Source organism: Zootoca vivipara, chromosome Z2 (genome assembly GCF_965207765.1).
Source record: "Zootoca vivipara chromosome Z2, rZooViv2.hap1.1, whole genome shotgun sequence".
In the NCBI taxonomy this organism is placed as follows: Eukaryota; Metazoa; Chordata; class Lepidosauria; order Squamata; family Lacertidae; genus Zootoca; species Zootoca vivipara.
The window spans coordinates 5,771,001-5,788,824 of record NC_142585.1 but is presented as its reverse complement, the minus strand read 5'-3'; the positions used below and the strand labels follow the sequence as shown (position 1 = coordinate 5,788,824).

Genomic DNA, 17,824 nt, shown 5'->3' with positions numbered 1-17,824 from the left:
AACGCCTGAGGGTTCAACAGGACATTTGGCTGCCTTCAGATTCTGCACAGTATGCACTATATGGGCATTTCCAAAAATAAACTTGCAGGGCAGGGAAGAATACTTTGCTCACCGAAGGCCCCCAGTTGAATCCCTGGCACTACTTCATAGAATGATCAGGAATGGCACTTCTCCGCTTAAGATCTTGGGGAGCTCTGCCAGTCAGAGTAGACAATACTGGGCTAGAAGGGCACATTGCCTGACCCAATATGAGGCAGACTCCTGGATGCAAAGAGTAGATAGGTGTTCCTAGAAATACCTTGATTGAATGAGTCGACGGGGTCATCAGCTGAGGTTCCTAGAGGTTTCGTGCACCACAAACATCTGAATGTCGCTTGAGTTTTGTGCAGCCCTGATGACCAGTAGCCAAGGATAAAGCATGTAGCTATCAGTGTGCACCAAAACACATAGCTATCAGCTTATGTAAGCCAAGGTGGTTAGAGAGCATTGGGCTAGAAGCTGGGAGACTAGTGTTCAAATGCCCCGATCAGTCACTGGCTACCCATGTCTCCTAAACTTATGCAAGCCCACGAAAACATCCTATCGGGTGCAAGTTGCAGCTGCATTTCCAGCACGACTGAGCAAGGGGGCCATAAGAAGAAATTGCAAGATGAAGATGGTGTGGCTTGGCTCCTAATTTGATCATTCATCTCTGAATGGAGCAAGTGTTGCACTCTCTGCACAGCAGCAAATTACTGTACACAAGCTATAATCACCCGCAGCACGCTCTTGGCTCCGCTTCTACTGCTCTTAATTGGATGACGTACTCCACACTTCGTTCCCGCCAGATTGCTTCAGCAAGCATCAAGCAAAAGAAGTGCTTTACTCTGAACCGTCTGGAATGCTGTGAGCACTTTAGCCTTTTTAATGAACTGAATGTACACGACAAATACATGTGTCTGAGGAGAGGAACAAGTATACAGTACTTGTATGTTTTATTGCATATATATGTGTTTGTGTGACACACTCAAACATCCTGTGGCGCAATGGGTCAGTGGGTCTGGCTGTTAACCAGAAACTTCCTGGTTAGGCAGGATTCCTGCATTGCAGGGGGTTGGACTGGGTGATCCTTGGGGTCCCTTCCAACTCTACAATTTTATGGGTCTATCCATATAAGTCTCACAGAAATATTCACTTGCAATATATCCCTCAAACATAAAGATCTACGGTATTTATCAAATTTGACAAAATGTCATGTTATTTCTTTTGTTTTGCCGTAGTCCGTGCCTCCAATGTATGCATTTATTTAATTCCATTAATAGTTAGCATACATTTCTAAGCAAAATACTCGGAGTGGTTTATAAATAATCATAGAATCATAGAGTTGGAAGAGACCACAAGGACCATCCAGTCCAACCCCCTGCCAAGCAGGAAACACCATCAAAGCATTCCTGACAGATGGCTGTCAAGCCTCCGCTTAAAGACCTCCAAAGAAGGAGACTCCACCACACTCCTTGGCAGCAAATTCCACTGCTGAACAGCTCTTACTGTCAGGAAGTTCTTCCTAATGTTTAGGTGGAATCTTCTTTCTTGTAGCTTGAATCCATTGCTCCATGTCCACTTCTCTGCAGCAGCAGAAAACAACCTTTCGCCCTCCTCTATATGATATCCTTTTATATATTTGAACACGGCTATCATATCACCCCTTAACCTTCTCTTCTCCAGGCTAAACATACCCAGCTCCCTAAGCCGTTCCTCATAAGGCATTGTTTCCAGGCCTTTGACCATTTTGGTTGCCGTCCTCTGGACACATTCCAGCTTGTCAATATCAACAACAAATCCGTTTATTGTGAGGACCATGCCTGTACACAAATAACAACACAACAATAATTAAAAATATTAAATGATTAAGAAAAATAATTAAAAATATTAAAATTCATTGCATGCTATCCCAACAAAACCTTCATCCCACAAAACAGGAAGAGAAGGAAGACAAGCAACGAGTTAAACAGATGATGAAGGGGTCTTTACATTGTCATCCATAAATCTTTCCCTGGCTTTCATGGCCTTCATCACAAAAACCGCTACAGCATGGGTAATACGTGGGTTTGCATCAACTAACAAAAATTTTACTCTATCTTCAGGATTGATTATAGAGTTGGGTATAATTTGCAGCATTGCATCTCTAAAGCCCGAGTAAATGGGGCAATAGAGGAGGTAATGGGTAAGATCCTCTTTAATTTTCATAAGGCAAGGGCATAAACGATGTTCTACTGGGGTTTTTGTGAATCTACCGGTCAGATATGCAGTTGGCAATGTTTGGAACCGCGCCATAGTAAAAGCTCTCCGGAGGGTGGGATCAGTGATCTCCACCAAGTAGTTGGCACAGATTCTGACTGCTTTTACTCGGGGAAACCAGTAGGAAAACCCAGAGTTTTTTATCTTTGTGGTGTCCAAAAAGGCGTCTTTTTCAAAAATCCATTCCCGAACTTTATCAGGGCTCCACAGTTTGAGAGTATTAAACTCAGGTAGATTGTATCTGGATAGAATATCTAATAGGTTTTGACGCCAAGTAGTATTATGTTGTAAAGATACAAAGGCTTGCTTAGCCAATAAGGTGTTTGAGGCATCTGCGAGATTGGTGAAAAAACGCAGAAATCTTAAGTGGGCCCTGGCAGACACAGAAGGTAATCCTACTTCCACTCTTAGGAAAGCTGCCGGAGTACTCTGAGGGAGGCCTAGAATTCTTCTGAGATAAAAATTTTGGAAGATTTCAAGCCGTTCTAGCAGCTTCTGATTCCATCCCCAGAGTTCTACCCCATATAGCATCTGGGGAATCACTTTTCCAACAAAAGCTTTTAGTGCCGGGATCACCAGTTGCCCTCCCCTCGTATAAAAGAAGCTGAGCAAAGCACCAATTGTCCTACGTGTTAGAAGGGTTATAGCCTTGACATGGGCACGCCAGCTAGATGTGGCTTGGAAAGTAATACCAAGATATTTTAAAAAAGGACACTATTCAATTATGTGTTCATCTAAAGACCATCTAAATGTGTGGCGAGCTCTAGTAAACACCACAATTTTTGTTTTGTCATAATTTATCTTTAGAGAGTTTTGGGAACAATAAGCTGCGAGCCCCTCCAGCATGCTGTGTAGGCCCCTTCGAGTAAGTGCCATGACAGCCATGCCATCAGCATATAGCAATATATTCAGATGTTTGCCTTCCAGGGCAGGAGCTGATGACTTGTACTTCGCCATATGTTGAACAATGTCGTTTATATAAAAATTAAATAGGAACGGTGCTAACAAACAACAGCTTGAATCCATTGCTCCGTGTCCGCTTCTCTGGAGCAGCAGAAAACAACCTATCACCCTCTTCTATATGACATCCTTTTATATATTTGACCATGGCTATCATATCACCCCTTAACCTTCTCTTCTCCAGGCTAAACATACCCAACTCCCTAAGCCATTCCTCATAAGGCATTGTTTCCAGGCCTTTGACCATTTTGGTTGCCCTCCTCTGGACACGTTCCAGCTTGTCAATATCCTTCTTGAACTGTGGTGCCCAGAACTGGACACAGTACTCCAGGTGAGGTCTGACCAGAGCAGAATACAGTGGTACTATTACTTCCCTTGATCTAGACGCTATACTCCTATTGATGCAGCCCAGAATTGCATTGGCTTTTTGAGCTGCTGCATCACACTGTTGACTCATGTCAAGTTTGTGGTCTACCAAGACTCCTAGATCCTTTTCACAGTACTGCTCTCAAGCCAGGTGTCACCCATCCTGTATTTGTGCCTTTTATCCCCCCCCCAATGTAGTACTTTACATTTCTCCCTGCTAAAGTTCATCTTGTTTGCTTTGGCCCAGTTCTCTAATCTGTTAAGGTCATTTTGAAGTGTGATCCTGTCCTCTGGGGTAGTAGCCACCCCTCCCAATTTGGTGACATCTGCAAAATTGATCAGGATGCCCTCAAGCCCATCATCCAAGTCATTGATAAAGATGTTGAATAAGACTGGGCCCAAGACAGAACCCTGTGGCACCCCACTAGTCACTACTCTCCAGGATGAGGAGGAGCCATTGATGAGCACCCTTTGGGTTCGGTCAGTCAGCCAGTTACAAATCCACTGAATGGTAGCATTGTCTAGCCCGCATTTTACCAGCTTCTTTACTAGAATATCATGGGGCACCTTGTCAAAGGCCTTGCTAAAATCAAGATAGGCTTTCCCTTCATCTACCAGGCTTGTAATTCTGTCAAAAAATGAGATCAGATTAGTCTGACATGACCTATTTTTCAGAAACCCATGCTGACTTTCAGCATTCCTTTCTAGGTGCTCACAGACCGTTTGCTTTATGATTTGCTCTAGAATCTTTCGTGGTATTGATGTCAGGCTGACTGGGTGGTAATTGTTTGGGTCCTCTCTTTTCCCCTTTTTGAAAATAGGGACAACATTTGCCCTCCTCCAGTCTGCTGGGACTTCGCCTGTTCTCCAGGAATACTCAAAGATTACTGCCAGTGGTTCGAAAATCGCCTCTGCTAGTTCTTTTAATACTCTTGGATGTAGTTCATCTGGCCCTGGAGACTTGAATACATCTAAACTAGCCAAGTATTCTTCCACTACCTCCTTACTTGTTCTGGGCTGTGTTTCCCCTGCTGAATCATCTGCTCCATATTCTTCAGGTCGAGCATTGTTTTCTTTTTTGGAGAAGACTGAGGCAAAGAAGGCATTGAGGAGTTCTGCCCTTTCTCTGTCCCCTGTTCACATTTCACCATCTTCTCCTCTAAGTGACCCCACTGTTTCCTTGTTCTTCCTTTTGTCATGGACATGCCCATAAAAGCCCCTTTTGTTGCTTTTAACCTCTCTAGCAAGTTCATTCTGAGTTCATTCTGTGCTTTAGCTTTTCTGACTTTGTCTCTACACGTGCTGGCTATTTGTTTGAATTCCTCTCTGGTAGTTTCCCCCCTTTTCCATTTTTTTGTACATATCCCTTTAAATCTTAATTCAATTAAAAGTTCTTTAGATAGCCAACCTGGCTTCTTTAGGCACCTTGCATGTTTCCATCTCATTGGTATTGCCTGAAGTTGTGCTTTTAATATCTCCCTTTTAACAAACTCCCAACCATCATGAACTTCCTTCCCTTTTAGTATTTCTGTCCATGGTATCTCACTCAGCATTAACAGTTAGAAAAGAAGATCAATGGAATGTTGTTCTAAACAACTGTATTGCCAAAGCCAGTAGAAAGTCAGTACTGATGGCACTTTGCATATTTAAGCAGAGGGAGGATTCCACAGCACTGGTGCCACCAGTAAAAAGTTAGTTCAAGCTGTTAATCATCAACTCTGCAAAATATAAGCTATGGTGGAACCAGGCTGATTGCGGTTGGGTTCTAAGAATACAGAATACAGATGCCACTACAGACCACCTCTCTCATACCTGCCTGCCCCATACCTGACAGTGACAAGCTGTGGATTACAGAATGATTAAAAGGGTCCCTGAAAGTAATCCAGTCTAACTACTTGCTTAATGAATAAAATCTAAAACTGGAGCATCCCCAACAGATAGCTGTCATAGCCTCTGGATGACTTTCAGTGGAGAGCCTGCCCACCCCCTCAATGGTAATTAGTTCTAAGGTGGCGGCACACAGAGATGCAGTGGCTCAGTGCTCTCCCTTTTTCTTGTGACTTTTAGCTTTTAGTATGGCTTTTCTTGTTGTTACTTGTGTTAAGTACATTTGGCTAGGCAAATTTAATTTAAATTTATTTGTTTAAATGTGAAAATAAGTAGATTCGTCGCTTTAAGGGGGCATGGCTCATTCCTGAGGGAGAATGGCAGTTATTAAGAGAATGGCAGTTATTAAGATCTGGATGGCGGTGCACAAGACTTACAGCCGGCAGAAACTCCTAAGGGTCAGGTTACAGTGGGAATAGGTTCTAAGAGATGATTACCTTGGCCTAGACAATATCGTGATGGGAGTAGCTAGGACACCAGGCTCTCCATGGATTACTATCCCCTTAGGAATGAGGCGAAGGCGACGCAGAGAAAGGAAGCAAAGGTGGGGTTGTCACGCCGGCTTGCTGGTAAGATCACAGAAGAGTCCAAATAAGCCACCACTCCCTAGCATATTTCTTGCTAATGTGAGATCCCTTGCCAACAAGATGGATGATTTGAGGCTGCAGGCGGCAAGAAACAGGCTTATTAGGGACTGCTGTGTTCTATTTGCCATTGATACATGGCTTCATTCATCCAGATGCAGCTATTCAGTTGGAAGGCTGTGCATTACATCGTCATGACTGAAACATGGACTCTGGAAAAACCAAAGGAGGAAGGCTGTGTGTATATGTGAACAAATGTTGGTCAAACAACTCTAAGACTGTAGGCAGTCACTGTTCATCAGATTTGGAGTATGTGACTATTAAATGTAGACTAAACTATCTCCCTAGAGAGTTCACAACTGTTATGTTAACTGGTGTGTACGTTCCACCAGATGCCAATGCCAACTTAGCTATGAGGTCTCTGCAGAGCTTTATCAGCAGCCAGCAAGACAAGTATCCCCACTCCTATTTATCTTATGTCTGCTAAAAAAAATTAAGGGAAGATGAAAGAGTTAAAGGAATCACAATTGGGAGAGATGTCCATAAAGTAAAAGCATTCACGGATGATGTTATAATCACAGTGGAGGACCCAAACGAAAGCATCCCACAGGCGCTAGATATAATTAAAGATTTTGGGGAATTGGTAGGGTTTGATATAAATAGGAATAAAACGAATATGATCATCAAAAATTTAACAAAGGAGGAGATTGGGAAATTACAGGATAAAGCAGGATTGAAGGTTGTAAATAAATCTAAATATTTGGGAATCTGGATTACCAATAATACAAACAATTTGGTGAAAGGTAATTATATTAAAATATGGAAAGAGGTGAAAAGAGATTTAGAAATTTGGACCAGATTGAATTTAACATTATTAGGAAGAATTGCAACTATTAAAATGAACATCTTGCCCAGAATGCTCTTTCTGTTTCAAATGCTGCCAATATTGGGAACAGGAAATAACATCTTCAAACAATGGAAAAAGGACCACATAAAATTTCTTTGGAATCACAAACCAGCCAGGATAAAATATAAACTATTAATTGATTCAAAGGAAACGGGAGGGCTAGCGCTACTGGACCTAAATTTATACCATGATGCAGCAAGTTTCCTCTGGTTAAAGGAATGGATCACCTTAGAAAATCGGAAATTACTAGACCTAGAGGGATTCGACAATAAGTTCGGTTGGCACGCATATTTGGAAGATGAGAAGGTCAAAATACATAAAGGGTTTAACACTCACATTATTAAGAAATCACTATTGAAAGTGTGGGGAAAACATAGGCGTTTATTGGACCCAAAATTCCAAAATGGTTATCACCAATAGAAATAATTACAATAAGGAAGTTAAATTTGGACGGAAATTGGGGAAAATATAAAGATTTAATAGAGGAAAAACAGGGAATTTAAAGTTAAAAAATATGAAGATATTAAACAATATTTAACGGGCTGGCTCCAATTTCATCATATTCACAGCAGATTTAATGAGGATAATAATAATAAAAAGATTTAGGAATGAACCTTCCTTATTAGAAATAAATTTATTGCAGAATAATCGGAAAATTATTTCTAAAATTGTTAGAATTGGGAGGATAAAGATGAAGTGCTGAAGGAGACTATGACAAAATGGGCAATTGATCTGGGAAAACCTATACAAGCGGAAAAATGGGAAAGACTATGGAAAACATAATGGAGGTTTACAGCGTCAGAAGGAATTAGAGAAAATCTGATCAAGATGTTTTATAAGTGGTACCTGACGCCAGTTAAAATTCATAAAATGTATAAAACCAGAGACAATTGCTGCTGGAGATGCCATAAGGAAGTGGGGACCTTCACACATATATGGTGGTATTGTGATAAAATAAAACCCTTTTGGAATGAAGTATTAGAGGAATTGAAAAAAAAAATATTTAAATGTAATATCAAAAAAAACCCGAAGTCTTTTCTACTAGGAATGGTAGAGGAAGACATAAGCAAACAGGATGAAAAGGTTTTCTTCTATGCAACGGCAGCGGCAAGAATATTAATTGCCAAGTATTGGAAAAAACAAGAAATTCCCAGTATTAGGGAATGGCAAGAAAAGGTGATTAGTTATATAGAATTGGCCAAATTAATAAATTCTGTCAGAGGGGGTAGTATTCAAAATCTTAAATACAATTGGGAAAATTCGGAGATTGTTTGAAAAGACTTGGATTTATGTCAAATATTCTGTAGAGATCCCAAGATGATAATTAAAAGAAAGCAGTCCAAAAAGAAGTAAATTTATTAGCCCAGGAGGATGACAAGTGGAAGTCGATCTGAATATGAATTTATATAAAATTAATAAAAGTCATTAACATTAAGACAGTTTATGTGATTTAAATATATGGTTTTGATATGGCGTGCTATGGTCCATGGGGTCACGAAGAGTCACACATGACTAAATGACTAAACAACAAACAAATGATTTGTTTGTTTTGCTTATATATTTTATTGTTTGAAATTATTGTTTGTATGCATTTTAACTGTATGATTTTGTTTGAAATTTCAATAAAGATTCATTTAAAAAAAGAAAGAAAAAAAGACAAGTATCCGGAAGCTGTGCACATCATTGCTGGGGATTTCAACCATGCTAAACTTAAGACTGTGCTCCCAATGTTCTATCAGCATGTTAAATGTGGCATGTTGAAGATCTTAGTAAAGACCTTCGCCAATTGATCTGCACAGCCCCTCAACACCCTTCCTGTGATATCATCAGGTCCAGCAGCATTCCTCATATTTACCATCCTCAATACCTGTCTCACCTCATGCTCCTTTACAGTGAATATGTGGCTGAAAATGTGTTATTTGTTTTGTTTCTTGTTTTTGTTTTTATGGGATAGCATCCAATTTCATTGTCACACAATGACAATAAAGAAATCTAATCAAATTGGTTCCACTGATGAACTGCTCTTACTGTTTATAAGTGTCTCCTAATGTTCCATCAAAATCTACCATCCTGTCACTTAAGCCCATTAAATCTATTTCTAACCTGTGGGGCAGCAGATGAGGCTGATGGTGTGGATCATAAGGCTCAAGAAAGCTAATACCTGTATGGGAAATGTGAAAACAAACGCTTACTGATTGTAGTAAGTATGTCCCCATTTTGCATTTAATATGTTAATCTTAGAAGACTCGAGATTACCAAGCTATGTCACTCCAATGTTGGACTGAAGGTAATTCATTTCATTTCCGATTTTTGCTGCAAGTATTCCCATTGCAATTAGCAAATTGAAAATCAATTCAAACTCATATTTTGTTATTGAATCCTTCATAGTACGCCGATGCCATAAGTAATGGATCCATAGGGACCTAATTGCTGTGGATTTTTTTAAATAAATAAATAAATAAATAAATAAATACCATTGACGGTTCTCCAGTTGTTGTTTTAAATGTGTAGGCCAAATCAGCAAGCATGGATTTCTCTAGCCATTCCAATCCCACACTAACAATATTTCAGTGGCTCATCCACACTTATCTTTGCTCTGTATTTCTAGGCACAGATCTGGGCTTTTCATTCCAGCTCCAAGTGGTTTTGTTTCCCCTCACTGCTTTCCCCATGGAAACATGCTGTTTACCACCAAATCAGAGCAAACAGCAATCGGTAAAGGTAAAGGGACCCCTGACCATTAGGTCCAGTCGTGAATGACTCTGGGGTTGTGGTGCTCATCTCGCTTTATTGGCTGAGGGAGCCAGCGTACAGCTTCCGGGTCATGTGGCCGGCATGACTAAGCCGCTTTCTGGCGAACCAGAGCAGCGCACGGAAATGACGTTTACCTTCCCACTGGAGCGGTACCTATTTATCTACTTGCACTTTGATGTGCTTTTGAACTGCTAGGTTGGCAGGAGCTGGGACCGAGCAACGGGAGCTCACCCCATCGTGGGGATTCGAACCACCGACCTTCCGATCAGCAAGCCCAAGCCTCAGTGGTTTAGACCTCAATTGCTGTTTTCTCCGATTCAGGTTAAGTACGCTTCAGTTTAAGTACTCCATGGACCGTCTGGAACGGATTAATCCACTTTCCATTACTTTCAATGGGAAAGTTTGCTTCAGGCTAAGTACACTTCAGGTTAAGTACAGACGTCCGGAACCAATTGTGTTTGTAAACCGAGGCACCACTGTACTGTCTCCAGCAGCCTCTGACAGTGGAGCAATAAACATAATTGGATTTTGTTAATTCAGAAAGTTTCCTGATTCTGTGGTCTTGATTGCAAACCACAGTTCATCAGTTTCCCTAACTGTGGTTTCACATGATTTCTGAATGAATTCCAAATATCATTGTATTTATTCATACACAATCTATGTCTAAAAGCTATCTATTTGTATATTGCAGCAGGAGTTGTCATGTCTTTTATGCATTGCTCAAGGGGGGGGGGGTATTACCAGTATCTTTCTGATGAATCACTGTTAGTCTTTTGAAAGACGTTACGGTGCAGAGTCCATCTATGCTGACCCGCTGTCAAACCCTATATAGTTGGCATATGGTTTCAAATAATATTAACATCTGAGAATTGTAACTTTTAAAATTTAACATTCTCCTGTTCGGCATCTTGGAGGTGCTTCAGATCTCTGAATTTCCTGCATCAGACTAGATTGCTTACAAAGCCCCCTATATGCTTCCATTGCAAATGAAAGCACAGCTTGAAGCCCATTTCTCAAAGAAGAGCGGGTACCTTGCCTTTGCTAATCACTTTAACAATTGTCCATCAGGCTTTGCAAAGGCCAAATACTGTTACCATTAAGCCTCATTCCCTTCCTCTCTCAACTTTTCTCCAAAACTCCTGTCAGCTCACAGAGGCCTCACACAAGGAATCCTTGAGAGACAGTCTTGTAAATTTAAGACCCCCATTTTGTCTGTCGCTCTCTTTGTTTTGGTTTGGTTTTACATCATGGGTCTTGGAGTAGCTATTGTAGGCTTCCAGGGACATCCAGCCTGCAGCATGCTGATAAAAAGGGTATGAATAAATAATTGCAATGTAATGGGGTAGCTAGTAGATGTTATTTTAACATCATTCAGTTAATAAAAGACCATTTGCTCTCTGCATTCTCCCTCTAAAGCTTTTTTTCAATCTAGGCTTTTCTTGACGCAGGTCTGTTCACCCCTGTCTTCCTGCTGGCGTTCGTGATCTGATAACAAGATTCTCTTTCTGATCAATACTTCTTCACTTGAGATTTTATTATCACGCTACCTTCAGGCTGCTCTTAGAATTGGTCCGTGTGCTCCAAATTGTGTTATTTCTTGCGCTAATTCTTTTGAAGGCTACTGATCTCTAAATGGGCAGGAGGAGGAGAAACCCTTTTGGCCTGTGGAAGCCTGCAAATTATCAAATGTTTCCTCCCTCCCTTCCCCTTTGCATTAGCAGATGTTATGTTTGGCACATATTGATCCTTTCCCTTCCCTTCCTTTGCAGGAACATTTCACACCAGAATGCAAGTTCAAAGAGTCGGTTTTTGAAAACTACTATGTGACATACTCCTCTATGATCTACAGACAGCAGCAGTCAGGGAGAGGCTGGTACTTGGGTCTTAACAAAGAAGGGGAGATCATGAAAGGAAACCACGTCAAGAAAAACAAAGCGGCGGCACATTTCCTTCCGAAACCATTAAAAGGTAAAAAAATATCCCGGCTTCCTCAGAGGTCTGCAGGTGCATTGGAATGCCAGACTGCATGCTTGACCAAAGTGTAGGTTTTTCTGATATTAGTTGAAAATGTGCAAGGAGGAAGTGTAGTTCAGTGGCAAAGCTCCTGCTTTGCATTTAGAAGGTCACAGGTTCAATTCCTGCCTCCTCCAGGTAGGGCTGGGAAAGATTCTCTGTCTGAAACCCTGGATTGCTGCTGTCAGACAGTGTAAAGCATTGATGAACCAATAGTCTGACTCATAAGGCAGCTTCTTATGTTCATATGGATAATAGTTTCTACAGGGCTGAGATGAAACTATCCTAATTATAGAGAAGGGGGAAGGAATTCAAGTCAGTTAGCTGTTAAAGGCAAATCTTCCTAATCCACACCTTCCAAAACAATACATGAGCTGAAACTCAGCCATCCTTCAAAATGTTCAGTTCTCCAAATTTTGCAGTACAGTACAGTTCTCCAGGAAAAACTAATAATACATATACTGGGGTGAAGTTTGCACATAAATGCAAATGCATTAAATTGGGGGGGGGGGCGCAAATGCATTTTTAAAATATGTATGTTCAGAGAAATTTGCAATGAAATGCTGGTGAATTTCCATAGAGGCTTTAAAAATAATAGTAACCTGAAACTGATCCGGATCCGTAAAATGCAGAGAGAGAGAGAGAAGGAAACAAAGCACAACTGACAGATTACCCATGCCTACATGGGTAGAGTTCCCTGGGGATAGGAGCTGGTTGTTAAACTACTCTGGGAGTTGTAGCTCTTGGGGGGTGGGGTGGAGTATGAGTCTTCTCTCAGCACTCTTAAAAGACTATAGTGCCCAGGATCATTTGAGTGAAGCCATGACTGTTTAAAATGCTAAGATGCAGCTTTAAATGCATAGTGCAGGTGGGACCTAAGTGAAGCACTGCATAAGTGGAATAACTTTTACTTGTGCATAGGAAGTTCCCTTCCTTCTCTTCCCTCCATGTGCTTCCACAACATAGCCCCACCCCACCCCGCCACCCCCAATATGCTCTGGGGTCTTTCCAATCCTCTGGAGCAGATCCCAGAGCATAGAAATGCACGGAAAGAGAGGAAGGGAAAGTGGAATAAAAGAAGAAGACAGGAATAATGTGACACTGGCTCTTAGATATACAAACTCTCTTACTCTTTTCTTGTTTTTCTTCTGTTCCAGTGGCTATGTACAAAGAACCTTCCCTCCATGATCTTACAGAATTTTCACGGTCTGGCAGCGGGACCCCCACGAAAAGCAGAAGTGTCTCAGGAGTGCTAAACGGTGGGAAATCCATGAGCCAAAACGAATCGACGTAGCCAGGTTTAGGGAGCAACTGGAGAGACGTGTAAATGGAATCTTACCTCTGGAATTATAGATATAAGCACTTTTTTAGCTGCCTATCATCCAGCGAGGCAAGCCAATAAACTGGCATAGGTCACATCGTCTTATCAGCCATTTAGACCTTCTGGTTGTTCAAAAATAATTTTAAACAAATGATAACAAACAAATGATAATAGTAAAAAAAAAGAGAGCCCAATGACGTAGAATGTGCTTGTGCAATCACACAAGGATAGCCAGACAAAACATAACTTGTGGCATAAAACCACAGAGAGGAAATGTCCATCTTGCTCACTCTCTCTTTAATCTCACCTGTGCTTTGGGGGGGGGGCAGAATTAAGTAGCAAGAAAACATTTTTTGCAGCACTTAACTGCTGATTTGAATTTGCTGTCCAGCCAAGAGAGAAGTCCAATCAAAGACCACTTTTTTTGCTTTTCGAGGGAAATTCTAATGCTTAATGTTTTATACATATATATATCTATAGCATTAGAGGGTAAACAAACAGGATATGTGAACTCTATGATTTTTTTTCTCAGCTTACCATTTTATATCTCTTAAGGCTTGATATTGATAACAAACCCAATGTATTCTTTTAATTTGGGATAGTGCAACTTTCTGATTCCTTAACTCCAATGGGTCTTCTTCAGCGCTGTGTCTTTTCAAGCAAAATGATGCTAATAGTAGTATATTAAAAAAAAAAATCAGGTTTGGAGCTGAGTGTCAGTGTCTCAGTCTCCAGAGAAGTGTTCTTGCGATTAAAAAAAAACAACACTGAGAGATATACATTTTTTAATAGATTTGTAGTATTCTGTTTAAAGTCCTTGTGCTGACCCTAGTCTGTAGGAACCAAGGTGTTAATGTTAACCCCCAGTCAGTGGAAGATAATGTTTTTGGGTTGTTGTTTTTCTAAAAAATAAAAAAATAATATAGAGAGGATGGAAATATCACCAATATGTAGAGTTTCTTTTTCTCCCCCCCCCTGCTTTCTCTTAATTACATTTTCTGTAACATATTTTAAAAAACAAACTGTTGTCGTGACTTCTTTTTTCTAAAGACAGAAACTGTGGAAATGAGGTGACTTAATTTTTTATAAGAAAAAACAATATTGTTTGTAAAAAAATAAAAATTCTTTCTTTCACTTACATGAAATTAGGGTAGAAGAGAAGCAGCATGACAAAAAAAACCCTAAAGCATATCTACATGCTGTTGGGAAGGAGAACACTGCCCAGTGTCTTCTGCCCACAAAGAATGAAGCCAGCTTCAGGTGCTACCTTTAGACTGATATAACCATGTGTGGGGTGGCAGGGACAAGCACACTGCCCCCACTGTTTTCCCATGCCATCATTCTTAACTCCTCCCAACTCATGGAACACAAACTTCTGCAACAAGGACCCTATTGTATCTTTGGAGGCTCCCCATGGATTCTTGGAAGCCTGCAAAGCCATGGTTCTGAAATGCATCTGGAGCATCCATGACTCCAAACATGGCTGGATTAACCATTAAGCAAATTAAGCACGTGCTTCGGGCATCAAGGGAAGAGGGGGGCACCACAAAAGTATCCCATTGCCTGACTTTTAACATTCATGGCCACAAATTACTCAGCTAAGCGTTCGTTTTCTCAGCTGAAGTATATTTAAAAATCCCAACAGAACTGGCATGCTTTCGAACTGCTAGGTGGGCAGGAGCTGGGACCGAGCAACGGGAGCTCACCCCATCATGGGGATTCGAACCGCCAACCTTCTGATCAGCAAGCCCTAGGCTCAGTGGTTTAGACCACAGCGCCACCCTTGTCCCAAAACAGCTATACAACAAGGCAGGCTGGATGCCTTATCTCTACAAAGTGTAGAAGCAAATGCATTGTGTAAGGTTAGTTCTGAGGATCTGATCAAAGACGTTACAACTAGAAAAAGTAAAAACCCCTCCCCCCAAAAAATATATAAATAAAATACAAAAATGAAGCATGTAGGTTTTGGTTTCATTTCGTAACATACAATTTTCTTTTGGGGTTTAAAGTTGTTTATATTTTGAATTAGGAATATATGGGAGCACCAAAATCTTTTAAGTGCTTAGGGCCTCTAAAGGTCTTAATCAGGCCCTGTCTTCAAATGGCACCCTGTTGCAGAAGTTTACCTTCTTTGAGTTGGAGTGTGATAATATAAATAACTAGCTGTCCCAGCCACGTGTTGCTGTGCCTCATCCCTGTGACTGCCCCCACCCTGTTCCGATCCACGACCTATTCTGCTCCCTCCTCCCCCCACTCTCGGCTCATCCCTGTGACTCCCCCCCACCCTGTCCCGACCCATGACCTATTCTGTTCCCTTCCCCCCCCTGCTCATCCCTGTGACTCCAACTCTGTCCCAACCTATGACCTATTCTGCCCCCTCCTCCCCCCACCCCCAGGTCATCCCTGTGATTCCACCCACTCTGTCCCGACCCATGACCTATTCTGTCACCTTCCCCCCACCCCGGCTCATCCCTGTGATTGGCCCCACCCTGTCCCCCTCGCAAACCCCTGCGGCCTGGCCAATGCCCCCGCATTGGTGTTGTTTTCTGTTAACGGCCCATATTCATTTGGTTGGAATGTTCTGTTATGATGTCACTGATAGTATGCAGCCAATGGCAGCAGGTGAGGTGTATGTTCCTTTGACGTCCAATGGAGGCCGCTATTTTTTGAGAAAATTCCATTTTTACCTGCCAAATGTTTGGCACGTGTGGAATCTAAGGTTATGTTGGCACTTGTGTATTGGTACTGGACGCTGTGTCCAAATTTGAATGCAATCGGTCAAGCAGTTTCCGAGAAAAGTGGAAATCCCAAACATGGACCTTTACATTTTTATATAGAGAGATGGGGCCATGGGGGAGGGCTGACACACCTGTTCCTGCTGCTCCTACCATGTGCTCACATTAACCTAATTGTAACACCTGAAGGAGGCTTAAAGTGCAAGGGGCTATCAGATAGATGTATTGCAGTCCTGCCATGGAAAGGAGCAAGCTCCCGGGTAATATTTAAGGGGTTTTGCCTTGCATGAACGGCAGTCATAGTGGTGTGACAATGGCCTGGTGGGATAAGGGAGGGATATGATGCATTCCTACAAGGAGCCCATCTGCCTCCTGATCTCTGCCTGCAGCAGAGTTTTGATTGTGCCCTCCTTTTCCTTTTTTTTAAAAGCAAAAACCTATATATGTTTTTAAAAAATTCATTAGGTTTTCATTTAGTTCCTCATATCCGTTGCATGGGAGAAAGTTGGAATATTGGCTTAAGAGTTGCATGACATGTTACGATTTCGTGCATTGCTCAACGTCAGCATCCGTTGCAGATTTGTACAAAGCTGACATGGATTGGTTTGAGCTGTTTCAGACTGCTTTGTACAAGGAGATGTTTATTATTTGTTGTATACAACCATGCACTGAATAAACTTATTTATATTAAGATGTACTTTCTAAAAAAAACAGCTTGTGGATTTGTTCAAAAAACTGGATCGTTTCGACTGGCTTGTCTGGAGAAATGGGAGGCATGCAAGACACCTCCTCAGAGGTTGTTCAGATTGGGAATGAGTGAAACGAGAAAACCCGGAGAGTTAAAACTCAGGTCCCAATTCCCACTCACATGTAACCAGCACTCCTTACTAGGACTGAAGTCCCTTTGAACTGCATAGCAGTCTTCGCTGACCTGGTGCCCTCCAGGCATTTTGGATTTCATTTTCCATCACCTCTGACCATTGTCGATGCTGATTTTGGTGCTTAGGTCTGGACTGCTATAAGCTCAAACTGCATGGGAGCCTTGTGACCTGTTTTTAATGATTTTTAAAAAACAAAACACTACAGGTGAGAATGATCAGTTGAAACTGCCAGAGGAGGGGGTGCTTAGCCCTTTCCCCACTACAAATTGTCACTCAATCTGTGTCCCCACCACCGTGACCACCACAAGGTTTTCACTGAGCATTTTCCTACATTTAAAGCCCCACGGAGGGTAGGGAACTGCTGAGACAAGGATATTTGGAGTACAGGAATGGTTCAGCACTTTCCCAAGCACCCCTCTCAGATGGGATCCCTGCTCCCTTTCAACAAAAGCAGCTTAGCTTCCAAACGAGATGTGGCCTTTGATTAAGTGAGTCAAAGAGTTCCTCGTAGGAAAGAGAAGTTGTGTGTCACATTTTGGGGGGCTGACAAAGATTAATCACCCCTCCTTTTTCTTTCTTTTTAATTTCCTGCACTGCTCAAGACCAATCAATATCTCATTGTCAGCACAACCCAGAAGACCATCTCTGAGCCTCTATATTTCTTTCAGCAAAGTGAGGCCATCCATGTATATCTTTGCAGATGGGATTCCACCACATTAGAAAAAATATCAGGACCAATTTTCGAGGTGGTTTCTGAATATTAGGATATTTTCCAGAATGGGACTCTAAAAAATAAATATATGACTGGAAGGTACAAGACATGGCTGTAAGCTGGTTGAATGGTGGAGTGAACAAAATCTCTCTCTCTCTCTCTCTCTCTCTCTCTCTCTCTCCCTCTCTCTCTCTCTCTCTCTCTCCTTCCTCTCTTTCTCTCTCTCTCTCCCCTTCTCTCTCTCTGCCTCTCCATCTCCTCCCTCTCTTTCTCTCTCTCTCTCCCTCTCCCTCTCTCCCTCTCTTTCTCTCTCTCTCTCTCTATCCCTCTCCCCTTCTCTCTCTCTCTCCCTCTCCCCCTCTTTGTCTCTTTTCCTCCCTCCCTCCCTCTCCCTCTCCCCTTCTCTCCCTCCCTCTCCCTCTCCCCT

General features: G+C 41.8%; 1 protein-coding gene across 8 annotated transcripts in view; it reads left to right on the top strand.

The window, feature by feature from the left end:
* LOC118090248 (fibroblast growth factor 13) overlaps positions 1–16,526 on the top strand; it is a 280,078-nt gene extending 263,552 nt beyond the window's left edge. For all 8 annotated transcript variants that reach the window (XM_060270453.2, XM_088664437.1, XM_035125708.3 and 5 more), the window contains 2 exons: positions 11,505–11,703; positions 12,906–16,526. In XM_060270453.2, coding sequence (XP_060126436.1) covers positions 11,505–11,703; positions 12,906–13,042 — 336 coding nt within the window. In that variant the 3' untranslated portion in view covers positions 13,043–16,526. The remainder of the gene's footprint in view (positions 1–11,504; positions 11,704–12,905) is intronic.
* Positions 16,527–17,824: the final 1,298 nt, after the last annotated feature.